This window comes from Vidua macroura, chromosome Z, assembly GCF_024509145.1.
Source record: "Vidua macroura isolate BioBank_ID:100142 chromosome Z, ASM2450914v1, whole genome shotgun sequence".
NCBI classification, from domain to species: Eukaryota; Metazoa; Chordata; class Aves; order Passeriformes; family Viduidae; genus Vidua; species Vidua macroura.
The window spans coordinates 40,909,588-40,928,014 of NC_071611.1; the positions used below are offsets into that span (position 1 = coordinate 40,909,588).

The 18,427-nt window shown below is 52.9% G+C and overlaps 1 protein-coding gene across 1 annotated transcript; it reads left to right on the top strand.

The window, feature by feature from the left end:
* The first annotated feature begins 2,941 nt into the window (after nt 1-2,941).
* Nucleotides 2,942-18,305, top strand: CA9 (carbonic anhydrase 9). The gene is made up of 12 exons (XM_054003285.1): nt 2,942-3,106; nt 9,955-9,978; nt 11,129-11,299; nt 13,468-13,610; nt 14,273-14,365; nt 14,609-14,675; nt 14,851-15,008; nt 15,172-15,307; nt 17,431-17,454; nt 17,633-17,659; nt 17,796-17,889; nt 18,028-18,305. The coding sequence occupies exons 1-12, from the start codon at nt 2,986-2,988 to the stop codon at nt 18,089-18,091; spliced, it is 1,122 nt and encodes a 373-aa protein (XP_053859260.1). The 5' UTR covers nt 2,942-2,985; the 3' UTR covers nt 18,092-18,305.
* Nucleotides 18,306-18,427: the final 122 nt, after the last annotated feature.

Here is an 18,427-nt window from a genome sequence, read left to right on the forward strand (position 1 = left end):
TCTATCTCAGCCTGGTGCATCTTGTGCTGCACGGGATTGGAGAAGCTCCCTGGTACACCAGTGCTTTGTGTCTCAGACTGGATCGGTGCTGAGCTGAGCACAAGTTTGGTGCTGCATATTTCCAGATAGCTCACAGCAAAGAAGGGCACAGTGCTGGGCTATTTGCAGGGGGCTGAATCCCTCTGATCAGATCTCCCCTGACATAATTCTGACAGGGAATCCCAGGGGACAGCTTTTGGTGAGGATATAGCACTGGTGTAAACCTTGTACATGACAACAAACCCCTTGTGCTCATCCCTGTGTGGCCTGCAAGGCTCACAGAATGTGGCTGTGATCTACAAACTCCAGCATTCCCAGGAGGCACTATCCAGACCAAGTGTCCTGATGATGGAGTCACCTTTTGCTCTAAGTGTTCACAGATGCCAAGTGTCATCTCTACAAAAGAGCTGACAAAGTGTAAGAAATCATAGGTGGAAAGAAGACACATGCAGTTACAGCGGCCATGATATGATATGTCCATCCTCAAAGAACAATAGAGAGGGAACATAATCAAACCTAAGAAAGTCAGGGCAGCAATGAGAGTGCGGGGTATCCTCCCTGGAGAAACAAGCAGAGCTGATAAACTCACGTGTGAGGTGGGAAACTTCAGGGGCTTGTCCTGAAAAAAGGGTAGACTGAGTCTGTCATTCCTCTGCTGTATAAAACTGCCTTCTTCATCTCCCTTCAGGATAAAGACCATTCAGATAAACCACAGGACCATGAGCAGGAGAGAGCATTGGAATTACAGTTTATGGTTTGTTTTCCCCCCATAGCCCTGTTTCCTTGAGCCTTGACAAATTAATGTCTTCTTATCTGATGGTTCAGTTTATGTGGTGTCAGAAGGAACAAGGTGGATCAGGATAATTACACTGACCCTACCTGCAGGTCACCCCTGGAGGCAGAGTTCTCTGTCAAGGCCAGAAGAGAGGCAGCATCTCTGGCACAGCCCATGGCAGAAGCCCATGGTGCCAGGTAGTCAGTGGCCAGCAGCTTGTGTCCCCAGCTGCCAACTTTTTGGCATGTGTTCCTTCTGCTCAGCACAAAATCCAGCCCCAGCCTCTTCTGTACCGCTTGATGGATCTTGAGCCTTCTTGCAGCAGTGGCAAGCCTGTGGATATGGATGTATTCACACAGCAATGCTGAGCACATTCATAAAGGAAGGTGTTGGGTTGACCAGTGATTTGGGCTGGGAAAGAGCTGGGCAAACTGGTTTAGCAGAGGCATGGAGCCTATGGGGCATGGCGCAGAGCTGGGACTCTGGCAGTGCTGCAGAGCAAGGCACAATATCCCACTAACTTGTCCAGTACCTTTTTGTGTATGCACAAATTACATGTTGACAGAAAGGATTTTCCCATTCCCTTCTGCATCAGATGAAAAAAATCATTTGCTGGTTGGACTCAAACTTCCTGCTGGATGATTTTCTTTGATTGTGCTCTAAATCCGCTATCCCAAAAGAGTAAGTGCTCGTTCCCTGCTCTCAGGTGTGATACAAGCCATGATTCTATGGGCACAGAGTTCACGCCACCAGGCTGGGCAGCCATGCCCGCTTTGCTCCTTCTTTACATGAAAATCACTCTCACCCCCAAATAGCCCTGGGGCCCCATGCATGCTGTTTCTGTTCCTGACCCTTTTGTGATGGGAGAAACAAAACCATGGGAAAAAACAAGAGAAGGTTTCGCCCAAGATTTATTCAACAGTAGAATGGGTGGACTTTTTGTTTTGGTTTAGGTTTTGTTTCTTTCTTGATGCTTAAGCATCTCTGATGCTTACTTCACTTTTTTCTTGACAAGTGGTGAGCTGACATCACCATGACTCTCTGGTCTCTTCTAATGTGTTTCATTAGCTGATTAAAGCCCACCCTTGTGCTGTGCATCCTTGATTACATCAAATGTGCAGCACTTTGCAACTACCAACACAGACCACAGTCTGTTGTCCATGTGCCTGGTCACTTTTGGTGCAGGACCTTAAAGCTTTTTGGTATCCAGGTACACAGTATACATACACTGAGCAGCACCTACATGCTTCCTGCCACCTCTGAGGAGCAGGAGAAAGACTTCTGCCCAGAGTGGAGTTGTGCCATCCTCTAGCCTCCATAGACATGTTTTTCTTAACTATACATCAGAAAGAAGAGGGGACATCCACCACTGAGGAGTTCCTCACGCACCACTGAGGAGAGGGGACAGCCATGGAAGGGTCTGCACCTCAATACAGCAGGGTCCTTCACCCATTGCTGAGGAGAGTGGACACCCACCACTGAGAGACCCTTTGCTGAGGGGTCCCAACACCATTACTGAGGACAGGGGACAGCCACTATCAAAGGGTTCTTCACCCAGCTCTGAGAAGAGAGGACATCCATGATGGAGGGGTTCCTGACTGACCACTGAGGAGAGGGGACAGTCATGGCGGAGGGGTGCCAACTTCATTGCTGAGGAGGGCACAAAGCACAGCTGAGGAGAGTGGAAACCCATGGCTGACTGATCCCAAAATCATCACTGAAGGAGAGGGGACACCGACTACTGAGAGCCCATTCACTCATCACTTAGGAGAGGGGACACCCAATGGCAGAGGGGTCTTTCACCCACTGCTGGGGAGAGGGACTCCCCACCCTTAAGGGATCCTTGAAACATCAGTGAGGAGAGAGAACACCCACTGCTGAAGGGACTGAGGAGCCGACTGGACTCCCCCGCCCCCGGCACCACCGCATGTCCTGGGGGGGACTGGGGTGGGGTAGGGTCACCCCCGGGAAGGAGTCCCGTGTTCGAGTCCCGTGCCGGGCGGCTCACCTGCCTGGACCGTGCGGCGGCAGACTTTGGCTCCAGCCCCTATAAAAGGTAACGGAGGCGTGAGTCAGAGCCGCCTCCTCCTCCCCGCCCGCTCTCACTTACGTGCGGCCGGGCGGGCGGGCAGGCACGGAGCCGCCGTCCCGCACCCGCGCACTTGCTGGAGATGAACCGCGCCGCGCTGCGGGTCTTGTTCCTACTCCCGCTTCTGCTCCTGCCCTCCTTAGGTCGTGCCGGCTCCGACCAGGAACACGGCGGCGAAGAGACCCCGCATTCCCCGGGGAAAGGTGAGCGGGGGTTCCTCGGTGCACGGGGCTCCACGAGGCGTGGGGCACCCCGCTGCTGCCTTTGCCTTTGCACGAGGTGCCTCGGAGCTTAAGTTTGGGATCGCCGGTGCCTGAGCACCCTGATGCGTGCAGCACCCCAATACTGAGTTTGGGGTCTCTGATACATGGGGTGCCCTGATATACAGGGTTCCCTCTCTTGCTGGACTGGGGCCCTTGATGAGTGGAGCGCACCAGTGCAAGGGGTGCTGGATTTGGGATGTCTGATGCTTTGTGGAGAGGTATCCCCAATGCCAGGGAGTTCTCCCTTTGCTTGGTTTGGGGGTAAAGGGGCTGCTGTACCTCCTGCTGCATCCGTGTTAGGATTCCAGGTGCCTCCAGGAATGAGGTGCCCCTGTGGAGATGCGTCCCCCCAGCATCGCCCAGCTGCGGGCGCTGCACCCCCCCAGCACGTCCCTGCCTTTGTCCCTGCTCCCGCCAACTCCCGTGCGGCTCGACTGGCCCGACCCCTGCCCAGGGGCTGGGCCCTCGCTTTGTCCGCAGCCCCTTTCTCTCGCTAAGTCCCTCTCGCATCAGACTGAGGGGCTCAGAGCTTCCTGAGATGGGGCTACAAGGCTTGTGCACCAAGCATTCCTGCTTGCTCCCGGGGACAGCCTAGAGGTTCCAGCCCTGCACCCGGCATGGTGAGCGGCGGCCGGTCCCCTTTATCCTGCAGAATGTCGTCTGGGCTGCCCTGCATCCACCTTGTCCCCCCGCGGCCCACTAAGAACGGGGTCTGGCCCTGCTGCAGAATTGGAGGGGGGCTGCCTCACGGCTGACGATGGGGGACGAGGGACGTGACAGAACGCAGGGCTGCAGGGTTGTGTGCCCCTCCTCCTCCCCGTGAGATGTTTTGCTGGTGTTGTGGGGGCTTTCAGAGTTACAGCTTCAGGGAAAAAGTCTGGGGTCATTGGTCTTGTTCCCTTTTCTGATTGGAGGCTACAGCACTGCCAGTGCTCTGCAGGGATTTTGGGGAAAGTGCTGTGGATTTGCTCTTCTGGGCCTGCGTCCTGCACAGGGACGTTGTTGTCCCTGTTCATGCTCCTTGTCCCTGCTTTGCCCACAGGTTTGTTTCCCGGGCTCAGCCTCATAGCGTGTCCTTGGTTTTGCCTCTGGTAAGAAGTTGTCCTGACCTGTGGCAGAACAGCTGCCCTGTGGTAAGGACTAGGAATTGTTTTGTGCCAGGAGCTGCTTTTGTTATTCCAATGAATCACTTTTCTTACCAGAGCCGCTCTTGCCGATCTTGCTGGGCTGAGCACTAGACAGAGATGGGGATGCAGACGGTTCTTGCCACAAAGATTAAGTAATGCAGGCCACAGGGTGGGAGGGTGTCAGGCGTTCAACATACCGGTGTGCTGCGCTGGCCAAGGGGCTGGACACTGCGTGAGGTTTGGGATGGGTGGGTGGGAGGACTGGGATGGAGAAGGGGAAAGGAGATGGCCAGGAGGCCAGAAGGGAACAGTCAAGTTAGCCCATGCTATACCAGTGTTAAGAGGCTGAAAGTCTGGATGGAATCCCATAAGAAGCAGGTCATGGCTGGAACCCTCCAAGGCTCCTGCCAGGTGCCAGGATCTGCGTGTCTCAGCACCTCTGCCAGGTGATGAGCTAGTTCCCTCTTCCTCGAGGCTAGTGCGTGAGGTAGGGCTGGTGGCTCCCCCGCCCATGGACTGCTCAGGGATTTGTCATGGGTTTGTTCCCTGAGAAGACTCTGGCTTGCCCAGAGACGCGAGTCCCACGCTAAATGTGTCTTTCGGAAATAGTATCTCCCTTTCCCTGTTTCCTCTCCCTCTTACTCAGATGTGTCTTGCTCTCAATGTCCTCTTCTTGCTCATTCTCCAATGTCCTTTTTCTCCAAGTGAACCAATTTTTCTTGCTTAATACTCATCTCTCTCCCTAGCTCCAAGCACTGATCTGTACTCTGGGATTTCCCCATTTTTATCCCTTTTCTTGGGATGGCCCTTTCTCCGCTGCACTCTGCTGCACTTGCTGGGGCAGCTGAGTTTGGAAGGAGCAGAAACATGTCCTGGAGTAAAGCCTGCTCTATGCCTTCCTCCACCCAAACCCTTGCCCCTTCTGGGGGGAGCTGGCACAGTCTTGGGCTCCTCAGCCCAAGCAGTCGTCCACCAGAAGAACAAAGAACAATCCCTGCAGCGACCTGTGCTGCCAGTGGCAGATTAAAGGCTGATCCCAAAGGCTTTCAGTGGGTCAGAGTTTATAAACACAAAGGGGCTTTAATGCAGTCAGGCTTGGGAGGGATCAGTGACCCCATGGGCAGCATATGGGGTGGTGTTCTGGGCTGAAAGTACATGCTGCTGCTGCACAGGGGTGGGTCTGGATGGAGAAACCAGGGAGGAGATGGAGCTGGGATGGCACAGCCCTCCCATAGAGTCAGTTCCTGTGGGGCTTAGCAGAAGGATGCTCAGGTTATGCACCCCCTTGCCCAGACCCTATGCCTGTGCCATGTTAGCCACAGACTGGAGAGCTGGCTTTGGGCAGTGTGAACATAGTGGCACAGTTCAGATTCTGCAAGCAGGTCATTGCTTTCAAGGGACATGATGTTTAGATGTGTTTTGTAGGCTGGGACCTGGATGCTGTGGCTGGTCCCTACTTTGGGACCTGCACTCTATGCATCTCTGCATGTCCTGGTACCTCCTGGCCTCCTATAATAACACCCCACTTACCCTCTCTTCTGGGCCATGAGCTCCACTGATCCCTTCATAGCCTGGGACAACAAGGTGGTCCTGCTCTGGCACCTGTGAGCTGAACTCATCCCATGGGCTTTGAGCCAGGTGTGGCTGAGGATTAGGTTCCAGTGGGAAGAAGAGGCTCTGGCAGGATGCCAGCACTCCCTGTGGCTGAGTACAAGGCACAGTGTGCCCAGCTGATAAGAGAGCAGGATGGAAGAGCTAGAAGTGAGCCTGCTGTCCTACGTGCCACACACGAGCCATTGAGCTTCTAGAGTTCAAGGTGAACAGATAGCACGAATGGCTGTGCTGCTGTCAGGCAGCATCCACGCCGTGAACAGCACGTGTTTCATTGTTATCAGGTGCTCTGCAGCAGCCTCAGACTGCATAGACCCTAAATTATTAAAAAGTCAGGATGGGAGGTGCAGACCCATAGGGCAAACCTCCAGTCTCCTTCCTTATTGTTTGGCTCTGCTGAGGATTGCCTCCTGGTCTGTGCAAATGATCCTGAGTGCTTTGGGTGCACAGTCCATCCCTGTGTGCCCTTGGTGAGGTCTCCTGGGCGCAGCTTGCTGCATCAGTGCCTTTCCTATGTGGGATTCACAGCAGCCAGTGGTTGAGCTGGCTCCTCACACTGCCAAAAGCTGCTCCTACCCTTCCTCCCAGACTGCCGGACATGCAGAGCAGCACGCTGGTAATGGCAGCGTCTGCCTGAACTCGGCGGGAAAGTGTTTTTGGATGGTGTTGGATGTCAAGGAGGGAAGGGAGCTGGCACTTGCAGCAAAGCCTGTATCCCAGAATGGGAGGGCTGAGTGGGAGCAAGGAACAGCAGGAGAAAGCACAAAGGGAGGGTGTGAAGGAGGGAAATTCGTGGGAAGCTCGGCTGGATCGCGGGCCGCTGGGGAAAGGTGGGTGGCAGGCAGTAAGTACTCAGGTGAACCGGCAGCTCTGGGCGGCTGAGAACGGAGGCGTTTTTGCCTGCAAGGGCAGGTAGGTCCTGTCAGCACCCTGCTGTGTTCTCCTGCTGAAATTCCTGCAAGGAACCCTCTTGCACGTTATCTCCCGGTGCGCACATCGCATCACCAGGGCTGTATCCCCCCACGTTTTTGGGAGCGCTTTGCAGTCCCTGCCGGGCAGTGGGTGCTCAGAGGAAAGGCAGGGCATGCAAAGAGCTGCAGCACTCGCTGCCGAGGTGCAGCCACGTCTTTTGTGGTGAGCGGCAGCAGCTCAGCAGAAGGGAGACCTGGCATCACACAGTTTTCGAAGGAGGAGACGTGCTCCGGCGGGAGGTGTGGGAGGCAGATGAATTATGCAAATCGACACTTGGGCAGGGCAGTGGGTTAATGGTCACGGTAAAGGGATGCGAGATTGTAAATGCCCCCAGGTGGAAGGGATCAGAGTAGTTGGTGCAGGGCTCCTCCGAGCCGTGCCGAGGCAGGGGCTGATGCTGAGAGCCTGACCCAGTGCCCCGGCTGGGCTCGCCTCGGCACTCTCCTGCAGCGCTCGGTGCGTGTGCCAAGGGGGCCCAACCCTGCACAGCTGCACTTGTAAGATGCCTGCTTGAAGGAGTGGCCTGTTTGTGCCATCACTGCACCCAGATACACGGGATGGGAAAACACACTCAAGGGGGCTTCAGTGGGGGGAAAAGAGCTCATGGATCCTTTTGGTTTTGATGCAAGACATCCCTGGGGAAGTCTGTTGTGTTGGGGTGGGTTGAACTGGCTCCTGGGTGCAGCTACAGCCTTTGGAGTGTCCAAATCTGCCAAGATGAGCTGGCAGGAGGCTGTGAGGAGGGTCCAGAGCCCCCTCGGCTGTGGGAATAGGCATGTGCTGGGAGATGTGGGAACCTGAGGTAATTGGCACAGTGCTGACACAGCAGGGCAGGTGTCAGCACTGGGCTATTGCTCAATCTGTCCTACGATGTTTGAGCTGCTTTCTGTCCAGGCAGAGTCCCTGGAGGTGAGAAAAAAGTGGGGTGTCGGGGCACGCTGTGCCAGTAGAGGTGTGTGCAGTAAACCATGTGCCAGCCCTGGGATGCTGTGCCTTACCTGTGCCAGGACTACCCCAATGCAAGTGTTTCTTTGTGCAGATTATGCCAGGAGGGGTAGGACAGTGGGAGCAGTATGGGAGAAGATATGCAGTGTTTCCGGAGAAGGGTCCATGTTCTCTGGATTTTGTGCAAAGTCGGTGTCTGGGTATCCTTTGTGTGAGCAAGGTGGGCAGGATAAATGAATCTCAGCTTGCTGTAACACAGCTGGGTGCATCCCTGGGCAGTGCCATGCAAGTAGACATGGAGAGGGCACTGCAGTCTGTCCTGGGGCACACATGTCCTGGTGTGTGCAGCAGAGGCTTGCCCAGTTCTCTGCTTGCTACTCCTTCTTCCTGTGCCTTTGGGAATACCAAAGAGATTCCTAAGCATTGCTCCTGAGCATCAGAAATGCAACAGAAGTGAGTCACCAGTGACACAGGATGGAGCCCCAAGATCTGTTCCCATCTCTGCAACACACAGTGCCCCTAAACACCCTCCAGCCTGGCTTGGCTGTGGTCATCCACTCTCCTGAGCAGCAGATGCACCAAGACCCCCAGCAGTGCCCATGCCTGGATCCTCGCTGAGTGCAGGGCAGGATCCTGCTGGGCTTAGGGCCTTGTATGGGACATCTGGGCCTGGGAAAGCTTGCCTCTTCATTTCTCACCCCTGAGCTGGAATCCACTCCTATTAATAGCAACGGCTTGTCGATAGCTTTTGTCAGCAGCAGGGGTGGGGGCCAGAGCAGCTCCTGCTGAGACCCTCTTGCATCCTGGTGAGGCTGGCAGACAAATGACCCCACCAAGGGACAGAGGTGATATTTGGGCTCAACTGTACCTCTTAAATGCTCCTCCACATCATTACTGCTGTATGAATGTCCCCCTTTGCCCCAAACCTGTCCCATCCTGGCACTCTCCACTCCTGCACTCGCAGGCTGGGAAGTGCCAATGGTCTATCCACGGTGACAAGTTTGCTGGTAAGGAGAAATCAGAGGAGGAGCCCATTAATTACCTGTTGTACCAGCCAGAGCAGGCACATTATCCTTTTGGTCCATGTTTCCCTGACTAGGGCAAATTTAAGCCCCACATCCCTTTGCCTTGAGCTGGTTGTTTAGAAGGGCTAGTGATACCTAAGGTGTTTGGTCAGGGGCATCTGAGAAGAGGTTCTGGTGCATTTCTAAGGCCGGCTCCAGTGATGTGCCAAGAATCCAGGCATTGCTGACAGCCCTGGAGGAGAGTGACAGTGTGAGGGCCAGACTTTTGAGTACTGGCTACTCTCAGGACCTTCCCAGGAGGGCTTTTCCCCCTCTAGATCTGCACAGTGGGCACACCACCAGTTGTGGGAAGCTCAGGTCACATCTTGTCCTATTGTGGCCACAGTGTGACCCATGCGTGACACAAGAAATGCAGAGGTCCTGGCACGGGATCCCACATCCTCCCTCCTGCTTTTCCAAAGGAAAGGGTTTTGCATGGTAGGACCTTATGAAGCTCTGTGTGGGCATTTGCGTGGTCATACAAACTAGAACTGAGGACAGGAGCTGAGCATTTGGCTTGGCACATTTTCCTGTGAAAGTCTATCCCCACTGCAGGGGCACTTGCTGATGTAGAGAGAAGGTTTTCATGCTCATTTTCTTCCTCTGCTGTCAGTCCCAGGGCAGCTTTCCCAGGTGGCAGAAGGGTGTCTGCATGGTGCAGTGCATCTTGCTGCCCAAACTCCTCATGGAGTGTGAGAGCTGCATTTGTGAAGTGCCTTGTCTTGAGGCAGTGGGAAGTTTTGGCTGCTCTGGAGCAGCTGTGGGTACAGCTGTTCAGTAATGGAAGCCAGAGTCTCTGATTTTTCTTTTTTGAGGATGACGACAAAATGTCAGCCCTGGGGTTTTCCCTCTGACTGACAACTGCAAGGGACCTGGCCATGCTCCAAGGAGGCAATACCCTCTGGGAACATGCCCTTTTCTGGGGCAGAGGGGGAAGTGGGAAAGCAAAGGTGGGGGGAGGAGGATGGAAGGCAGTGGGAGCCCAGAGACCTGCTGCCTGGTAGAGGTGTGTTTGCTGACAACCTTTCCCTTCCATTCATGTGGTTCTTTCTTTTCTTTTTTTTTCTAGGCCACAGCCACTGGAGCTATGAAGGTAAATACACTGCAGTTACTTCTGCTTTTTTTCCTGCTACCCAGCAGATCCTGGAACTGAGCCAGCTGTGGTTAATTATTACAAGGTTTCTGTGTGCACTCCACGACTCACCCTTCCCTCCTGCCTGACCCTGACACAGTGCCCATACTCAGGCTGAAGAGCCAGAGGTTGATCTGATTTCACCAGGAAGCAGGAGATCCAATCAGGGCTTTCCCAGCCCCTTGGGTGTGGGGGGATGACCCTCAGGGAAGGGCTCCTCCCTGAATGAGAGCTCCCCTGACCCTATGCCAGGCAGGAGAAAAGGCTGCTCTCCCCAGGCTGGACTTGCATCCTATGCTGGGACTTCGACCAGCCCAGGGATTAGCTTGTCTTCACCTCTGCCCTCTGTCACCCTCCCTCCCCATCCTGCCTTGCCCTGCCCTTCCATCTAGGCCTGGGGGGCTTCTCCACAGCACCCATGATGGGCATCACTGCAGTGCTATGACAGATACACCCTTTACTACTTCTGCACCGTCATTGGGGTTTGGCTCAGCTGCTAACACCCAGCTCCATATTTACAGGGTGTTGCAAGGGGCTGGCCTCGGGACAAGCCTGGGTTTGCACTGGCCCATGACACGCTAGAAGCAGCCCTCTGCAGTGCAAAGGGAGGTTTCTGAGGCATCAGCCATGCTTATTCCAGCTGTGGTACTGGGAAGAGGTGGCCATTTCAGCAGCCAGCCCAGCCATGTCAGCTGGCCCTTTGCCACAGAGCCCAGGAGCACTGTGGTACCTTGCTAAAGCAGCACTGGGGGTGATACCTGCCAGAGGCCAGGCTGTGCAAGGCAGCCAGTGCATGATGAGTTGCAGGGCAGCAGCTCCTCAGCTTGCCAAGTCCACTTGTAAATGATCTTCTTGCACTCTTCCTAAACACCCCAAAAATAGACTTTCCTGGCAGCTCACCATGCTTGAGACCTTTCCTGATACAGCTGCCTTCAGTCACATGTTGGCATAAAGCTGCTCCCAAGCTAACTTCATGGAAGCTAAACTTATGTGCATGGCTACTTCCCTGGCCAGTGTAAGTCCCCTTCCCCAACACCCCCAAACTTTCTTTCTGGAGCTCTCCTCACCCTGGAGATCTTGCTGACAGTCCCTCCCTTCCTTCTCACACCAGACCTGAAGCACTGGAGTACGGACTACTTGGACTGCGGGGGCACCAAGCAGTCACCCATCAATGTAGACACAGCTCAGGCCATCTTCAGCCCTGACTTGCGGCCGATCCAGCTCTCTGGCTACAGCCTGCCCGCCAGCCAACTGCTCAAGCTGAAGAACAATGGGCACACAGGTGGGGGTAGAGGCAACTGCAGGGGCTGGAGCACAAGGAGAGGATGCTCAGACTCTCCCAGCAGGACTGGGCTTCTCTGATGCCCTTCCCCTGGGCTCTGGGAAGCAGACTGTCTTGCAGGCTACAACCCTGTTGCTTTCTAGGCCAAAAGGGAAGCAACAGGCTGCAAAAATTTTACATGTCCCATTTGTTTTCCTGGACAAGTTAAGAAGCTCCAAAGTGTCCAGAGCCTTTGGGAGCTGGCTCCAGAAATTTGTCAACTTCACATTTTCTTTAAAAAGAAAATGATGTTTCTGATGTGGATTTTCAGCCACTGGTTCCTCCCCTGCATTTCATGTTCAAAGGACTCATCAGTCTCTGGATATGGCTTAGACTTTAAGCTACTTACACCTGTCTTTTAGAGTACAATTTTGACCACCTTACTTTGTCTGTACTTAAGGATTCTATCTCAAGTCTTAAGAAATTTTCATAGATTTTTGTTTTCCCTTCTGCAATACTAGAATGGTTTTTGTAAACAACTTTTTGGACACAACTTATTCACGTTATTTTAGTATTAGCCTTGGTATTCCAGATATGAAGGAAAACCACATCTTTCCACAGCTGGGGATGGCTGGACCTGGTTGTTACCAGCTTTTTCTTGGAGGAGGCAGAATGTTGCATGCACACTGTTGTCTGCCAGTCCCTGAGCTAATTAAGGGTTATGGAGAAGGGGACTTAAGAACTTGCTGATGGTGTGATAAGGCACCTCCTTACCCTGGTAGCCAACGAGATGGAGCTGACCTGTGTATACAGCAAACTTGGCAGGTCAGGCTTGCTGTGTATGGTCAGATCAGCTGTGTGCTACATGCACAGAGCCCTATATTGTGGCCTCCTGCCCTAATGTGCCTGCAGAGTTAAACTAGTTGAGCTCAGTAGTTGCTATTTTAGACACCCTGGCATCTGGTGTTGCTTGGTGTTTAGGAAAGCAGTGAGAGCATTTTTATTGGAGAGAGGGGAAGTACTTTCTCACAAAGCTTTTAAGACGCCTTTTTTATTGTGGCAACAACTGGTCTGCTTTATGAAAAGCTATAAATAAATAAAAAGTTGCAAGCTCAGTAAGATATTTGTACAGTTACTCATTTTGGTAACAGTGTGTATGTTATATAAGCTTTTTTTGAGGGCCTGAAAAATTACTCAGGTAATTAGTAGAAAGAAAACAATGGTTTACCTATACAAAAGAAGTGTAAAAGCAGATAAATTCATAGGGAGGGAACAGTTTCTCACTTCCTGTATTTGAGTTTTCTATCTCTGAACCCAGTGGCAAGGAACTTGAGATGGCCAATGACTCATCACAGCCCTGTTATGTGGTTAATCCCAAATCTGTGCCCTATCAGTGACGTTACAAAGAGACACCCCATTTAAAAAAGGAAAAAGGAAAAGACCTTACATTAAAAATTAGGAAAACGTGCTTAAAAGGATAGGACAGCCTTTCTCAGGGTCCAGGGATGCTCCTGATATTTTTGCCACATGTCCACGTAACTCAGTTTTCTTCCTCTGCCACATTGCTGCAGAAGTCCAAAATAGCTGGACAATCCACAATAAAGTAAAGAAAAAACAAATGAATTTATGATATCCAAAGAGGCAAAAATTTTAGCTCTAAGTACTTTCAAAATATTTAATGCTTCTGTGCCACTAGCTCCAGTGCTGTCATACACTTGCAAGCTGCTTTATTTGAAAGGTCCCAGCTCACCAGGAGTTGCAGCTCTCTGTCCCCTTGCCCTGCTCTCATAGATATTCACCACTCTGCCCGTATCTTTCTCTATGAATTTTGTTCACAGTCTCTTTATATTATTCTCACTTACTGAATAAATTGTTGGATAACATTTGGCTTGGAGCTGGCCCCAGGAGTCTTTGTGGAGGGGCTCTTCACTTTCCAGCATTTTTGTAGCAGCTGTTTTTGAAGCTGACATATTTACTGCAGTATCCTACAACTTCCAGTCAGAAGTTGAACCCTGCCACATTGGCAGGCTTGCCCACAGCCTCATGACAGGTGGAATGCAAGGTTTTCTGTCATGACCAGTTTCTGGAAGCCCAGAGCGACTGTTTCCCTTGAGACGCCTCCTTTGTGAACCTGTGGAATGGACTGGGCTTTCTGTTGTATTACTGACCTCTTCCTTCTGCCTGTGCAGTTGTCCTTGACCTGCCTGACTCCCTGGCCCTCACTGGTGGTTATGCCCAGCAGTACCGAGCTGCACAGCTGCACCTGCACTGGGGCTCCCCGTCAGGACCAGGCTCGGAGCACACCATCAATGGGCGGCGCTTTGCTGCCGAGGTAAGGAGCCCTTCATGGTTCTGGATGCATCTTTTCTCTTATGGTGTTGGGCAGGGAAGGCACTGGAATGCTATCATGCCGCTTGCCAATGGCTCTGGTTGTCACTGGATGTGGGCTGTAACTCCTGGCCAGGATCCTGTGCAGCTCTGCAGCAGTGTTCAGTGTCACAGGCCACACTTTGGTGCTGAGCCAGACTCATGCAGAAGCCTGGTCCTGGGCTGATGGAGCAGGAGCTGTGGCAGTCCCCAGGCTGTGGAAGCCAGCTTTTCTGGAGGCTGTGAGCCTGCTTTGGGAGCTACGGGGACTGTTTACTCTGTACACACCGTCCTCTTGCTCTGCCAGCTCCCATCTGGTTTTATCCCTCCTTCTCTAACTGCTGTCCTCAAACTGAGCCTGGCTCTGCAGTATTAGCCCCCGTTATGTAGGACAGAGTGCCAATTTGCTGTTCCTGAGCAGGGAAGTTCCTGCACGCAGAGCTTCATGCTGGCTGCTTTGCAGCAGCAGATTTTCTTGAATCCACTAGCATTTTCCCTCCCCTGCAGTGGTACTCATCACACCTGCATGTCTCTCACAGCCCTTGTGTCAGCAGGCTGTAGCCCTGTGGGAGTGAGCATCTCCCAGTGGTGTCCATCGAGCACTGGGATTGCATTTTTCCCTTCCAGATCCATGTGGTCCACTACAATACCAAGTATGACAGCTTTACAGAGGCAATGGTTCACCCAGATGGCCTGGCTGTACTGGGAGCCTTTCTGGAGGTAAGTTTCATGGATCAGCAGGGGGAGGATGGGACTGGGTGGGCAGAGTTAGACGCAGTTTTGGGTACTGACAGAGGTGCAAATGTACTTTGGAAGAAGGGGAGAGAAAGGGCAGGTCAGCCCTGATAAGAATAAAGGGGTCACTGGGATAGGGTGCCTCTCTCAAGGAGCAGTACCTCCCTGCTGCTATCACCATCTTGTCTCCCTTTGGCTTGCTGTTACCTTGGGGTCTCTGTGTTGCAGGTTGGGAATGGGGAGAACCAATACTACCATGAAATACTTAAGCATCTGTTTGAAATCCCAGAAGTAGGTAAGGCCCTGTCCCACCTTACGCTCTGCGTCAGGGGCTGCAGCCCAGCAGAGAAACTAGCTGCTCAGCAGAGCAAAGCTGCAGCACATGCAGTGCCAGACTGCCCATGATCTTCATGCTGTTGTCCTCCAAGGTGTTTGTACCAGTCTCACTCCCATTATGTTTCCTCTCCCAGGACAAGAAACCTTGGTGCGCGGATTCAACATTGCAGGTCTGCTGCCTGCCAACCTGAAATTCTACTTCCACTATAATGGCTCTCTGACCACCCCTCCCTGCTACCAGACAGTCAAATGGACAATCTTCAACCAGACCATGCTGCTCTCTCATCACCAGGTCTGTCAGGGCAACAAGCTCCACATTGGGTCTTTCCCAGTCTCTCCCCATAAGCTGGTGTAGGTGTCCTGTGCCAGTGCTCGGCAGCTCATCTGCTCCCAAAAATGGGATGTTATTCCCACATATATCATATGCCATTCTGCTCACACTGTTCTCCTTCCAGATGTCAATGCTGGTTTCAACCCTGAGAAGCCCTGACGATGAGTTTTTGCAGAACAACTACCGGCCAGTGCAGAACCTGCATGGCCGATGGGTGCTGACAAGTTTCCAGGCCACCCCTTCAGCGAAACACACTCCTGGTAAGGAGTGAGTGAGTGTGCTCAGGCTGCTCCCAGCAGCAGGGATGCAGTGATGGGGGCAGCAGCAGGAGTGAGCGCTTTGTGCATCATACAGAAACACAGCATCTCCATGGGTTAGACCTGCCCAGCAAGTGACTTGTGGCAGTGCTGGTCTTAGGGTCCTGCTCTCTCTCATTTCTGCATTGCCCTCACCCTGCCTGGTGAAGACTGGTTTATAGAAACTTATTTTATCCTTATTCTTGCAGATGTAACAGTAGCAGGACTAGGCGATGCATGGTCAAGAGCAAAGAGGCAGGTCCTAGCACTCCAGCTAGCTACTTCAATCCCAAATGCAATAGTTAAATTCAGTAGGAGCTGCGAGAGGTACAAGCTTGCAAGTGAACACCCCTCCCCCAAATCCTTCAGGACAGGCAGTGCTGGGTACCTCTCCTGAAGGCTATGCTCTGCCAGCAGGGCCTCACAGCCATCCTGGCCAGGCACACAGTCCCCTGCCTGAGGGGTCTCTGAATGCCCACCCTCTATTTGTCCTTGAAGGTCTTTCTTGCATTGGTGATTTCCAGGCATGAGTAGAAATCACTATTAATCATCAGGTGTGACTATTGCTCTGCATCACTGAATTTCTGCCCGTTGCTGCTCCCTGAGGTCACTGGGGGTTTTCTGTTCAACATCCTGTTCCTTTTCTGTTCTGATGGCATTTCCTACACCTTCTGCGAAAGTGACTAATAGGAACAGCACAGGGTTGGTCCCAGGCCTCTGGGCAATACCTCAATAGCCATACAATGTGGTGCAAGGCACTTCCTTCACCGTTCCACCTGCAGCCTGCTTGCTAATGGCTCTAGGCTTTTAATCACTGTGGTCTTCAGCCCGGCTAGCAGTTTCCCATGTGGCACTGCATCAAATGCTTCGCTGAAGCTGGGAGAGATAAAATCTACTGCATTTTCTTTGTCTAGAATATCACTTATCAAAGAAGGATATCGGGTTAGGCTGGCATGCTCTATCTTTGGTAAACCTCTTAGATACTTTATCATATTTTCCATTTACCTCCAAGCCTTTCTTTTACTGCTTTCTTGCAGAAGCTGTTCCAAAGCCTCCCAACATTGGGGCAAGGGGGGAGTTGCCCAGCTCTACTTTTTTTTCATTATTTGCTATTTCTATACAAAAATCCCCACTGTAACAAAGCCACAAAGGTCTTGTTCCAGAAGTGCCAGGACAATGTCCCAGTACTCTCAGATGAGGTTACCGGTCCCCTGTCTTGCGTAAACAGGATTGTTGGGGGTTTCTCCTCACGTCAGCACTAGCTGTCTGCTTTAGCCCTTGGGGCTGCTGAGCACTGAGATGGAGTGCTCTGGGGTCACATCTTGTTTTGCTTGCAGCTGCACCTTCTGTGCCCATGCTTGTTGATCTTTTTGCCAGTCACCCCCAGCTTGGGATAACCACTCCTGTCCCCAGCTGCAGGGTGGAGGCGGCAGCTTTCCTGCAGCAGCCATGTAGCTGGATAGAGCCCACAGATAGTGCCACTCTGTGCACCATACCTGAGCCAGGTACAGATGATAATGCAGCTCTTTAAAAGCCATGCTTTCATTCTGGACAAACATTTGTCCAGCACAGCTCCCTCCCAGCATGTAGGGCCACCAAGCCATCCCCATGCCAGATGCCCTACCTGCAATGTGTGGCTGCCACCTCCCTGGGAGCTGCTGATCATCTCACTGTAGGCAATTGTACCCATGGCTGCTGCCTGCTGGGTTCTGCTCAGGCGCCTCTCTGGGGTCTCCTGTGGGGTCCAGTGCAGTTATGGGGTGCTGCAGTGCTCAGCACCCTGCCTGCCTTCTTGGTAGCAACAACAGTGGGGGGAGTTTCTGGCTGGGCTCAGCAAGGCTGAAGTGTGGGCTGTGGTTCAGGGATCCCTTTTTCTCCCCTTTTCTCATGCTTCTGGCAGGGTGTCAGGGCTGGGCTTCCTGCAGCAAGATCCTGTGAGCTGCTGGGGGTGTGGCAAGCAGCTCTGCCCATGGGAGTCTTGTGGGCAGCCCTTCTTTGGAAGTGGAGCCCAAAGGCCTGCAGGCTTGAGACTTCCCTCCCCAGATATTTCAAAGGCAACCCCCTGACTGTGTTATCTTTCTTTACAGGCAGTGATGATTCAGCAACAGCAGGTAGGTGAGGGGCTGGCACAAAGCAGGGGAAGGTGGGCAGCGGGTGTACCTGCCTGAGAACTGGGGTCTTGTGCAAGCCATGTGCTGAGTTGGGGGCGGGCAGCCACAGTGGGTTTGTAGGGCTGCTCTAGCATCCACGCTGCTGGTTCTCATCCTCTGGCCTTTGTCTCCTTTTCAGAAGGACACTCCAGCTCATTTCATGCAGGTAAGCATGCTCAGCCAAGGCTGGTCCTTTGTGTCCCCTCTGCCCCTGGGCTACCAGCCTGCTCCTTGCTCCTCTTACTCAGCCAGTAGCTGCAGGGGACCATCCCCAGTGTAACATGCCTGTGCTTGGCTTGCAGGAGATGTGCTGGCTGTGCTCTTTGGGGTGCTCTTTGCTGTCACAGCACTGGCCTTTCTGCTGTACATCTATAAGCACCGCAGCCAGAATGCACGGTGAGCAACTGGGAGACACAGGAGGAATTGCCTGGGGGCAGGATGGGTCCAGAGCACAGAAGAGGGTTTAATGGTGGTTTCAGGCAACAAGACCTCCTGCCTGGTCTAACAGTCCCCCTCTCTTTCTTTCCCCACCAGGCTGGACTCGCCGACCAAATCCAAGGTCATCTACACAGCCGCCAGCACCGAGAACACTGCATAAACTCCACACCTCTGTGGCAGTCCCAGACCCAGTGGCTCAGCCTGTCACCCCACCTCCCCTCACTCCCACCCCAGGTCAAGTAAGACCAGTGCTCCAGCATGCCTTGGCTGCATGGCTGCCCACATGGACTGTTTGTCTGGGGTGCAGCATTTGGCCCCAGTAGATATTTTTGTTATAAAAAAGGTAAAAACTATTAAAAAAAAAGTAAAATCTTCCCGTGGTACCAACTGTCTCTGCTGCCTTTGTGGGAAGCCATGGGGCAGGAAAGAGCACCCTGGTTCAGCTGGAACCACAGTGGAGAGGGGTGGGCAGGGACCCCTTCCCAACCAGGAAAGA

Bases quoted from the DNA above. Each gene is read 5' to 3' on its own strand.
- CA9 (XM_054003285.1), top strand. From the start codon at position 2,986: ATGAACCGCGCCGCGCTGCGGGTCTTGTTCCTACTCCCGCTTCTGCTC. The intron at 15,009-15,171 runs GTCTGTCAGGGC...TTCTCCTTCCAG, and splicing joins TGCTGCTCTCTCATCACCAG to ATGTCAATGCTGGTTTCAAC. The intron at 15,308-17,430 runs GTAAGGAGTGAG...CTTTCTTTACAG, and splicing joins TTCAGCGAAACACACTCCTG to GCAGTGATGATTCAGCAACA.